General features: G+C 39.6%; 1 protein-coding gene across 6 annotated transcripts in view; it reads left to right on the forward strand.

Moving 5' to 3' along the window:
* The window catches only part of ANKRD44 (ankyrin repeat domain 44), a 148,811-nt gene that overhangs the window by 58,890 nt on the left and 77,799 nt on the right, over positions 1–12,122 (forward strand). For all 6 annotated transcript variants that reach the window (XM_033010913.2, XM_042808533.1, XM_033010912.2 and 3 more), the window contains one exon: positions 5,424–5,507. In XM_033010913.2, coding sequence (XP_032866804.1) covers positions 5,424–5,507 — 84 coding nt within the window. The remainder of the gene's footprint in view (positions 1–5,423; positions 5,508–12,122) is intronic.

A 12,122-nucleotide genomic window follows, 5' to 3' on the forward strand; every position in this document is an offset into this window, starting at 1 on the left:
AAAAGAGGAGCCGTTACAGGAAAAACTAACACTTCTTGCAATGAAATTTAAATGCCCAGCACATCCCTCTAAGCAATTTGCAGCACAGCATGGCAGTAAGTTATAAAGTCATTGGTCTGGGGAAAGTGTCAGAGCACAGTTCTTCTGTGCCCTTTAAACAGTTTCATAAAAACAACATGAAAATTTCTTCAAGTTTGTAAGAGCCATCTACTCAGAGTTTTTCTTACTTTCAGGAGTGTTAATTTGTGTTTTGTTGAATACCTCTGTGTGTCATATAAATTTGTTGGTCTTTGAGCGTGTAAACTCAGTGGAACAAATTGCAGTAAGTAGCAGCGTGTAGGCATACATGCTGTCCTTTCTGCAGTGCATTATGTGCAATCCTTATAAATAATTGAGCTAGTCTGCAAAAAAAAAAATGGAAGGACATAAGAAGATAGAATTAAATTAATTGAAAAACTTTTTTCCTACTGTATTTGAAATATTGCAGTGTGCAGGGTATTTTTTGACCTGGTCATTATAAACATCCTGGGTGTGCACATTTGCTCACTTAAAGATGCTGTCAGTTTGCTGCAGTTCTTCCAGAGGACCGATACACCCTCTTCACAAATTTGATTCTCTCCACTGGCCTTTCAGTAGCTTGGAGAAGGATTCCTTAGGAGTTGCTCAGTGAAAATCCGTAATTGCTCTGAAACACCCATTAACAGCCATCCAAGGACATTGTTCTCTGAATACCAGCTCTGTGGAAGTACTTTGCTGGCAGAAACCAGTATATAGAAATTCCAACAACAGAAATGCAGTCTTTGAAATAATAACGAATTAAGAGTGAACTTCTCTTTGTATTTACCCAGCAATCAGTTCCTAAAACACAGTAAAAGGCTAACCCCTGATGCAAGTGCAATAGACTGCAAGGCCTATAAAAAATTATTAGTGTTGAGTAATTTTTAGACGTGGAACTGTATAAACACTAAACACCAGGGAAATGTACTCTAAGAATTAAGAGAAATCAATTAATGACTGTTCACTTATAGACTTGTAAGTTGAAACTGCTTTTCAGGTATTCATGTTTTGTATGCTCAGAAGGAGAAAGTCCTACATTAAAATTAGGAAGAGGAGTAGTCTTTGTGCTATGATGAATGGAAGGAAATAGATGTATGTGATGTGACATTGCAGACAACCTTGTAATCCTGATTAATGGGTGTACCTGCAGAAAAAAAGAGGTTTGGCAAAACACTGACAAAATCAATACCACTTTGAAATGATTATGTGTCTTGCTACATTGCCTTGCTAGTTGTGGAGAAATGAGTACATGTATCCAAGTGTCTAGTCCAGCAACTTGATGTAATGCAATTAGAACACAAACAGGATCAGTATATAACTTTTTTCACTCACAAGACCACATGATAGTATATTATATCAAATTGGCATGGGAATGTATCATCCTTTCCTTATCTGCCTCCAGGTCCTGCAAAATGAAAATCTGGCTTAAATAAGTCCATATTAGTAAGTCAGGATATCTAAAATAAAGATAAAATATTTAATATATGTCACAGTTAATCAATGAAAATACTGTCTGGTTTGCTAGGGGCTTCAGCACCCACTCTGAACATAGTAATTAAAATGATACTTGGGACAGCCCACTTAAATACTTCATCTCATCTGGGGTTCAGAGGCTTGCCAGTGCCGCTCGGTAGTAGTCTCGGCTTTCCTCTCTACCATCAGATCTGCGGAGGAGGATTTCCCAATGCTGGATTTCTTCTGCCAGTGTGGCTTGTTGGCTCTGTGGGCACCAGCTAAGCCACAGGTTGTGCTTTCCTGTGGGTCTAAGATCTCCGTTGCTGAAATAATCACTGTGCCTTCAGTTCAACAAGCTAATTTTACCTGGTGGATTGAAGTCCAGCTTGCAATTGCCCCCGTGTGCAGTAAAGACAGGGATATGTTCCAACACTGGAAGATGTTTACTATAATGCTCATTACAGCACAAAGTAAAGACCATTCTAATAAAACTTGATGAGCTTTGTACTTATAATAGCAACTCTGTAGAAAAAGAAACATGGAAAGTTTTTCGTTAGCTGCTGGTGTGTATTTTCAGGAGAAAAATATGAACACTCTCAACTGAAACTCTCTTTAAGAATTTGGAAGCTCTGGAGAGCTGAGCTGATGAAACAGCTGTTTGTCATTCCAAAACCTGCAGCCTTGCTTAATTCTAATAATAGCTATACATAACCTGCTCTTAGCATTCTTTTTTTTTTTTTCTTCATTCTGAGTATTTGAATTTGAAGAGTTTTAAAGCAAAATATTTATGTTAGTGAAATAACCCATTAATGATGTTGTCACAGGTTTTAGAAATTATTTCCAAAAATATACTGTATCCTTCTTTGACAATTAGGAATTGTCATTATCTGCTCTTCAGGAATTAAAAAAAACGTTACTTAAAGTTGAAGTTATTCGTGGATGAACATGGTTATCACTAAAGTAATCTGTTCAGGTCATTGGACATCCATTATCAACACGTATATAACTGTACAAGCTCCATTTCATCACTGTCAGCTGCTGAATGGAGCAATACTTTTTCCATCGTGCTGATGGATGCGGATGCACATCCTCAGCTCTGACCTCAAATTGCCACGACAACGCTGCAGCACACTTCTGACATTTTTCTAAACAGTAATACATTACTGTGCATCTTACACAGAAACATGTCTTAATATGAAATAAGAATTCCTTAACAGTAATGTCTTTCTCACTTCAAAACTATTACCTTCGTAAATGAAGCAAAATCATGAAATAGTGATTTAAGAAAATGGCCAACTGGAGAAGGCTGCACAGCAGTGACTCAAGATGGTTATCAACCTGGACTGGTTTTATCTGTTCTTTCCAATTTACAGGCTCTGATCATTTTCTGTGATCTCTGCCTCTTGGCATTATCACTTGCAGTGATAGAGTCTCTTGTAATTTAATTTACAGAAAGTATATCTCATGGAAAAAGGGCTGAAGAACTAAAGGCTTTGCAAATGGGTATATGGCAGCTTCCTCCTGTCAGCAAACGTACTGTCTGTCAGCAGTGTGAGACTTAGAACCTGCTTCAGAGGCACAATAAATTCTGGGTTACGATATAAGGAACTGAATGTAGATACGACTGTGGTGTGCTGGACAAGAATTGAGATGAGGATCTTGTATATGTCACAGATCTAAAGAATATAATGTTCTTCTCAATCTGCTTTCTGTGTTAAGTAGCTGATGTTAATTAAAAAGGTCAAGCATTTCCTGTAAAACCAGGTGTCTGATTCACATTTCTGGCAGAGGAAAGAAGGCTCAAACTGCCTTATTGTAGACTTCCCTTTTTTTTTTTTTTTTTAATATAACAATGCACAGTACTTTACCCTTTCCCAATTAAAAGAAAAATGTTGCCTGTAACAGCATGTGAACTTTTTAAAAAATCCAATAGAAGTTGAATTTTTCTCTTGGTGATGGTACTTTTGTCTGAAGTCTCAGATCACCTGTTATCAGAGCCTGGCTGATACCTTTTGTTGGGTGCTTGGGTGTACCTGCAAGTGTGTTCAGAGACTCATCCAAGCTGCTGGGGATATTTGTTGCTTGGCCATTGGGTTGCATTGCCATTCATCTTGAAATTGAGGAGTTCTCAGCTTTCCTGTGTATTTTGTTATATGCATGTTACATGTACATATTAAATGTACGTGAAATGGAAATGTTTTGATGTGAGCATTCTAATTTCGTAAACATTAAGCTGGTTCTTCCTAGCTCTCAGAGTTAGGTTTGCACTAAGTCTAGGAATTACTAAGTTTTATTAGCACACTAGTGGGCATAAGATCATAGAACCACTTTAAATAATTTCTTTTGGTGGAGAAAAATGTGGAAGTGAGTCTGTCCCACTCTTTGCTAAATCCTGATTTGTTTGAGTTTGGCAGATGAGAGAGAATGGGTCTGACTCCAAGGTCTGTTGTTTGCATTCTCCAGTGGGGGTCTGTAACTGTTCTAACATGGGCTGGGAAGGAAGCATGCTAATGAATGGTTCAAATGAAATACAATTCAAAACAATGGGTTTTTTTTTGAACATCCACTGCAATACGTAAGACTGCAGACAGTTGTGATAAAAGGTGCTGCTTTAGTCCTTTTTCCACTGGGGGAGTGGCAAGAATGAAATTCTAGTGTGAATCTTTCTTAAGGATATAAGGGATTAATATGTCTTAAAATAGTCACCATCACCTTAGAAATGTATTTTCCATGTTCGAATATGATGAATTTTTCAGTGAAAAGACTGGTTAAAAAAATGGTATTTTCTCTGTTCTTCCAGCTTGTTTGTGGATTTTGAGATAACTTGTTTACCAGATAGTTAAATTCTACAGAATTTTAAGAACTGTTGCTGTTTTATGTGCTTGAGCAGGCATGCATGCTTCCATTTTGCAGGGTTATTTTAAATGCTGGTGATTGTGTGGCACCACAAACTCTTTTTTTGCTAGCAGGACCACAAGGCAACCTGGAGGTGGGCAGCGAGCTCGGGGGGGCACATGCTGCCTTCAGGAGGGGTGACGGCAGAAGTGGGGCCACCGCCTGTTTCAGCTATGTGCTTCAGGGGATAGGTGTCTTGGTAATTTTCCCCCCTCTTTTTCTGAGTCTCCAGCAGCAAGGTTTTTGTTCTTTTAATTCAGCAGATTGTGTTCTGCCAGCTTGGTTAATAACTGGGATATTTGCTGCTGGGGGTCCAGAGCAAACCTAGGCAGAAGGACTGAAATTGCCAGCTCTGGACGTGTAACGGAGCAGTTGAGCATATGCAGGGCTCCCTCCCACTGGCGGGCAGTGACGCCAGCATTGCCAGAGGAATGAGCATGGCATATTGTTTTTCCCATATGCCTGATTATTTATTTATGCGTTCCGATTCATAATAGCATAATAACAGACTTGAAACAATAAGATAATTATTTCGCTTCTTGGGTGGTTAAAATTAACTGTGCTCGTTGCATATTTATTCAGTAAAAAGATACAAGATGTTTAGTAATTGCCCAGAAATTCATTATCTGCATAATGTTCTGTTTCTAAATGTGTATTGCATGACCATTAATCTGTGCCAACAGCAAGCATGCAGCAATATCTGATGTAATTAGTTTTCCCCTTACATGCCAAGGAGAACATCTGGGCTAATTGCGTGTTGTTGACAAAAGTTGCCATTCTAATAGGGGTCCCTGTTTGTGCACACACACACTCATTATACATACAAACATACTCATGATTTCAGTTTATCCTCAAGCAAACTGAAAGTTCTTACTGATGAGATGTTCTTGGTGATTTGTTACTGGGATCATACAACGTCTGTGACCAGCATTAGTAAATGTTTGCAGGAAGAATATGCTCTCCTTTTAAACAGAAAACAAACCTGTAATGCCGCTTCTTCTGTTTTATTTTTCCAGCCACCGCTGGTCCAAGCAATTTTCAGTGGTGATCCGGAAGAGATACGGATGTTGATCTACAAAACTGAAGATGTCAACGCCTTGGTATGTGACTTGGCATGTTACGTGCCTGTGATACCTAACCACCATGCTTGTCAACTGTTGCAATGACAGTATTAATTGTGTCCTTCGTAATTAACACATAACAGAATGGAAATTATTTGGAAGTTAGAGACCTGGGGTTTCAGTGGAATCCTAATTAGTATTCGGAAATGTAATTATCTCCAGCAGGTGACTTTAAATTTTTTAAGTGTATGGTAATTATTCCAAATGTGCAGGTCAGTTGGGGACATTTTTTTTCTTTCTTACTGGGAAAATGAATAAAACCAGCTGAAAGCTGCATATTTTTACTCTCTGTAGAGTTTCCGTTTATGAAGAGTCTTTGCAGATCAGGAGCTGTTATTCAGTATTTGCCTGTACTTGAAATAAAGCTTCACTATAGGTCTCAGCAGTGAGAGTAAGGAAGCAGTATCTTGGCTGTGATTTGCCCACAAAGGAATTACTGTTCCGCAGATTGGCTTGCTCCAGCCAGAACAATTGTAAGCAGCTGTAAACAAGTAGTAGTTAAGTGTTTTGGCAGTGAAAAAAAAAATAAATCTCCATTTGAAATTGGTCTTTTTGCAGAAGTTGGGGAGTTTTTTCCCCTCTTTGATTTTAACTTAAACCCGTACTGTTAGAAATGAACCCTGCCAGTCCTGACTACAGTCTGTGGCCTCTGAAAGTGGTGCGAATATAAAGCAGAAGCAGAATGGTGATTTCCAGGTGTTTCCTGGACTTCTGAATCAACCTTTCTTTTCTTCATGTCCTTCCCTGATGTAAAGCCGTCAGTTTATTCATAGCTAACTCCAGCAGTTTGTCTGGTGTAGTCTTGGCACTGTAGCTTTTTCAGGCAGTGGGGTCCAACCGTGTGATTCGGAGCTGCAGAAGGGAACTGGAGAAGTGATCCTACAGATCTGGTTAACAGGGGCTCCGCTCCACTTGCTGTCAAGTGGAAGGAATGATTTGCTGCTGTTTTAAATGGGGAATCTGGACAAAGATGACCTTGATGTTAGGCTTTTCCTGTGATTATCAGTACCCAGTCATTTTCTTGAAATAAGTTCCTAAAAGTGCTTCCTTAAAGCATCATCTCCCTTGAGTTTCCTCCTTACTTGTTTTCCCTGATGGTATTAAAAAAAACAAAGGAAAAACCTAAAACCAACTAACCAACCGAAAAAAACCAACCTAGATGAACATGACAGTGCTAAAATATCCTCTGTATTTCATGCTGGTTTTTGAAAATATAATTTCCTGTAAAAGGTTATTGTAGGCTTCTCAAATGTTTTTATATGCTTTGGCTGCAGGTGTGGGAGTGATGTTTGCTAGGGCAATGCTCTCAACTCTCAGGTGCAATATGAAACAAAGAATATGTATTTTGTAGATAAGTAACAGATACCTGATAGAAAAAGTCACAGAACTTGGATGGTCTTACCCAGAATCCTGTTTAAGATGCTAAAAGTCCATCCAAGAATGCTTTGCCTGAACAGCTATTTTGTCAGAAGCAAAAAACAAAGCTATTATTTGGAGTAATTAGAAAAATACCAGTCAACACAAATTCTGAAGCTTGTATTCTGGATGGTAATTGCAGACAAGCGTCAAATGCTTAAAATGTCACTGAACAAAGATCAAAAGATAGCATTTTCCTCCCTTGTGCTGTGAGCTTGCAATTTGCGCTGCATGCTTATGTTTCTATTTTAAAGGTGTTTTTAATTACTTCCATATTAGTGTTTCTCCAGTGCTTGGTTGCTCACGTGAGAGGAAATTATGACACTGTTTGGCAGCAATTTGCCCTTTGTTGATCGTTTTGGTTGGTTAGCTGTGTTAATAGTGGAATAGTTCAAATGTAGGTAGGACAGGAAAGTAAAATAAAACTGGTTTTGCATCAAGCTTTGGGGATTTCTGAAGTTTTAAAAAATGTTTTTTTGGCATCTGCAGCAAGAGAGGGATTTGGAAGGCAGAAGAAAAAAGCACATGGAGCAAATATGCAAAATCAGTGATATATATGCATACTACCTAAAGGATAATTAATCTTAGAAGAAAGTGTATAGAGCAAATCAGAAGTTTAGAAGGTTACTTTTTTTTTTTTTTTTTTTTTGGGTCTGGTAAAATAATTAATATCTTTCCAAGCTGGAAGTGTGTGTTGGTGGAAATGGAAATGGCTACATTATGAATGCTGCTATAGTTGTGACTTCTATTTTGCAGTAAGTTAAAGCTGTAACTGTTTGGCTTAGAAGTGTGGGTTTTAGTTCCTTCTGCCACTCTGAGGGTTGCTTTGACCTCTCCAGTGTCTTGCTGTGCCTTGGGGGACCATGATGCTACTTTTGCACCCTGAGGGCATGGACAGCGTTCTCCTTGGCTGGTGGCGAGTGGTTCCTTACCACTGAGCATTCAGGATACTGGGTCGGACCACCCAGACCACCAGATTAGTTTCAGGCTGACATCTTTCGTGCTTGCTGCTTGGTACATTTAGAAATATCAGGGTGTTCGTGCTACATGCATGTATGTGGGGCTTTGGGGGGATGACTTTTTTACTTTGGGAAGAGTGTGATAGAATGGCACAGAGCCTTGTTCATGTAGGAATTATTCTGGATTCAGTGGTAACTCCTGGTTAGCTGGGATTCGTAATAGATGCAGCTGTGCAACGTCTTACATATGCAGAGTCCAGTTCTTATGTGCAATTTCATGATTTTCTACTAAACCAAAATCCTTCCTGTAAAATTTCCATTTTCATTTCAGACTTCTAGTTTAGTTTCCCTTCAGAATATTTAAAGTCAAACAGAAAAGGCAAAAAGACCTTCTAGTATTTTTCCCCATAACTGATTAGATGCTTGCAAGCCAAACCAGATATTTCTTTCCCTGTTTTTCCTCCTTATTCCCTAATCTTGCTTTTTCTCTTGGATAAAACCCTAAAACCTGAAACTTATGCAAAACTTTGATTGCCCCGGAAAATCTTCTATTGCATTCATGTTTTGGGGAAATTAAATAACATCCCCCCTCACCCCTGCAGTGAGACTTGGGAAAGCATATGTTGCCTTCAACAAACTTAGTTGCTTCTGTTTCTGATGTTGGGGCCTGAGTGCTAATGCTGCCTTCTCAGCTTGATCCCCATGGCCTCTTTGCTCTACGTTCTGCCCGCTGCTGTTTCTCTCTGCTTGCTGATGTCAAGAAGGGCTCATGCAAATGCTCCCCCACTCACTTTCACCAAGATGATATAGCTTAGGAGGAGGTAATGATGTAGCTGAATTTGGCTTGTTTTCATTGCAGCTGAGCTGCAGAGCCAGCAGATCTGGGTGGGCTGCAGGAACTCCTGATGGGCCAGACCAGGGGTGGGTTGGGGCCGTGTGGAGGTGTAGGGACCCTGGGCATTGCCTGCACGTTTATAGCTGCCAAGCAGCTCTGCAGGGGAAGGGACAGTGGCACCAGCAGAGATTGCAAGGCCCTACACGCAGGAGCATGTGTTTAGAGGGTGGTCTGTTAGAGTATAAGGAAGGCAAGAAGTCAGTTCTCATGGAGAGACGTGGATGTATGCTGTTTACTGCTTCTTTTTCTCATTGTCCTACTTGTTAAGGCACAGATTTGCAGGCCTGCTTTTGTTAGGAGGATTCAGGCTTTATCCAGATCTTCACACACACACACAAGTTGCATACGTAGGACAGGGATAGCTCTGTGATATTGCTAAGCATGCTTTTTGAGAGGGTACAAGTGTGCACACGTTTAGGATTGTGCATCTGAAAAGCTTTGCATGCTTGGGATAGCTAATGTGAAAACCAGTTTGTTGTTCAGATTGGAGTGACGTGTTTGATTTGGGACTAAGAGAGATGGTAATGTGGTATTTCAGTGATCTTGGGGACCAGACGCTTGCCTCTGCTCTTGTCCAAGAACTGATGATTTTCTTTCTGACACTGCAGAGTCTCACAGGAGAATGAAGCTATCCTGGAGGTAAATGTGCCTCTTCTAGATGCAGTTCTGCTGTGCTGGAAAGTCTTCTGGAGGATTTATTCAAGAATTTTGGAAGCCTTCTGCTTTGACACAGTATGACAGTTTGGTGCTGCCTGATAGCTGTGTTTTCAGTGGGTATTTAGCCTCTAGTGTGTTAATGTAAGTGGGAAGTGCTGGAGGATACTTTTTTTTTTTTTTTTCTACAGAAGGAACTTATGAACAATTTTCAGGAATGTAAGAGAACTGGACACTAACATTGCATTGATGTTTGTGATGCAAGGCAATCAGTATGACTTTAGAAGAAGCATTTTTTCTGTTAGAAAATAAATAGATTTTAAAATATTTTATAAAGATGATGTTTGAACTATGAAGAAGATTCTGCTGGAGTTTACTGAGTGTCTGAAATGTTGGGAGTTGCTTTGTACAGCATGCTAGTATACTAGTGGGTACGAAGTTTTATAGACATATATATCTATATGTATATATCTATTTCTGTCTGTGCTGGTGACTCATATTATTGTTGTCCTCAAAATGTTTGAGACAGTTAAGGACGTATAGGCCATTAAAAGCTCATGGCAGGGTTTGTCTGTAGCTGCTTTATTTTCTCCAAAGGCAGAAATGTCTGCCTGAAATACCTGAGGTTTCTAAATCTGCTTTTCCCATCAACTCACAAGTGATGTATGCTTTCCCCCCCCCTCATTTATAAAAATGGAGGAGTCACTTAACTCTAGCTTTGAGCCTTACATTGGAAACTGAGATAAGTATTAAAGTATTTCCATTAACTTTGGATAACAGTTTCTACAGTCTCCATCTAGGATTAGTAATTAATTTTATAAGTTATCTTTTTCTAGCATGAAAGCTACTGTCAGCCTCATGGAAGGAGAGGGTTAGATGGGGGAGGAGAGGGAAGAAAATTTTTCTTGTCTCTAGAAGATCAAAGTATTTGCTTCTTTCACTTCATGAGCACTTGGCAATTAAAGGCTCAGTCCAGAAAAATCTTTGTTTATGAGGCTAAACTGAAGACTGGGGGGATGAGAGGTGCTGAAACCAGGATCTGCAGATTGAGATGGGAACTCCTCTGCTTGGTAGTAGCAGAGCGGGCACCAAGCATAAGTTACACAGCTTGACTTTCACCTCCCAGCTGGTGCTCACAGCTAAGCATTTTGATTTGCTTTGTGAATTACAGGCTTTAATAAAACAATCTGTGAGAAGGAGGAAATCCTGAAGCAGCAGAGTGTCTATACAACGTCAGCTTTTGGTTCTAAATTGTTGTAAATACCTCAAGAAGTAGCTGCTGGTTTGCTTATATTTTTTTCAGTTCCTAACCAGTTCCCAATATTTAATTTTCATGAAGCCAAGCTGTATCTGAATCTTTGGGTTTTTTAATAGTATCAGCTACTTTGTGCTATTTGAATAAGGTAAGCTCAGATCGAAATGTAGCTAATGAACAGGAGGTTTGCTTCTCTTACTGTTTTGTTTAGCCTTGTATTAATGGAAGCTGTTGCCATTCACGTGCCTCTAATATATTTTAGTTTATTCTGCCACCCAGGCAGATCGCTATCCGCTTGGAAGTGGTGGCACTTCCTTCAGTTGGTTTCTGTGGTGTTTCCTTCTGCACTGAACTAGTCTTGTTGGCTGCTCAGTCAGTTTGGTGATAAAAAGAGGATACAGGCATTTATTTTCTGTAGCAGTTGCACTTACATTTTAATAGTAAATAACTGTTCCAAACATCTTTTGATCTGAACAGCTGTAGTTGATATGAAAGTTCAAATCCATTATGTACTTCGAGATGTAGGCTGTGTTGAGGAGAAACTGTTGGCTTTTTTCTTAATGTGCCTGAATATTTTACATATGCTGATATGATTCATCCGAGCCACCGTTCTGCTAATCTTCATGTACTCTGGGGCTCTGATCCAATAAAGCACTTAAGGACTAGACTAACTTTAAGCCTGCAAAGGGCCTTATCAGTGTCATTGTGATCACTTGAACAGTTTAAGCACGTGTTGAGTGTTTTTCTTGATGAGGCCTTCTGTCCTTGATTCCCTGTTTGTTAAAGTCTTAATTTCCTTTATTGGTACTTTTTTTTTCTAAAGTGTACAGTTAATGTTAAAATGCAGCATCATCTTTTCTGTGAACTAATATAATTCACTAATACAGTTTTGGGGAGAGAGTGCTTATCTCAGCATGATTTTCTAGCTGTTGTTTAGCTTATTTACTGTTTCTTATGGATCTTTTGTTCCTCTGAGAACTGCACTTGAAGCAGGTCTGATTATTTGTCTTAATGCTATTTGTAATCCCATTAAAATTTCTTCCCCCCCCCCCCCCCCCACCCCCCTTTCCTTGCCTTGATTATGTATGTTCAGGTCTGGGGTACTGCCAGACCTTTCCCTCAAGTGACGAATTTCCTTTTTATTCCTCTCTCTGTCTGTAGCCTTCACTCTTTAGATCATTATTGATTTACTTATTTGTACTCCTTTCACTGCCATCATGCCACAAGGACATCTGTAGCTGAATAGACGTTGATGCACTGGCCAGACACAAAGCCAGTGGGCTATTTAAGTCTTGCTAAAGGCAGTACACGTCTTTGAGGAAGGAGCAAGGAGTGTGGCTGGCTGGATGGGCAGAGGCCCCAGTTCCTCCATTTCTGTGTCAGCCTCGTGCAGAGAGTAAACAGGAACCTGAGGA

This window comes from Tyto alba, unplaced genomic scaffold, assembly GCF_018691265.1.
Source record: "Tyto alba isolate M040663 unplaced genomic scaffold, T.alba_DEE_v4.0 Super-Scaffold_7, whole genome shotgun sequence".
Lineage (NCBI taxonomy): Eukaryota > Metazoa > Chordata > Aves > Strigiformes > Tytonidae > Tyto > Tyto alba.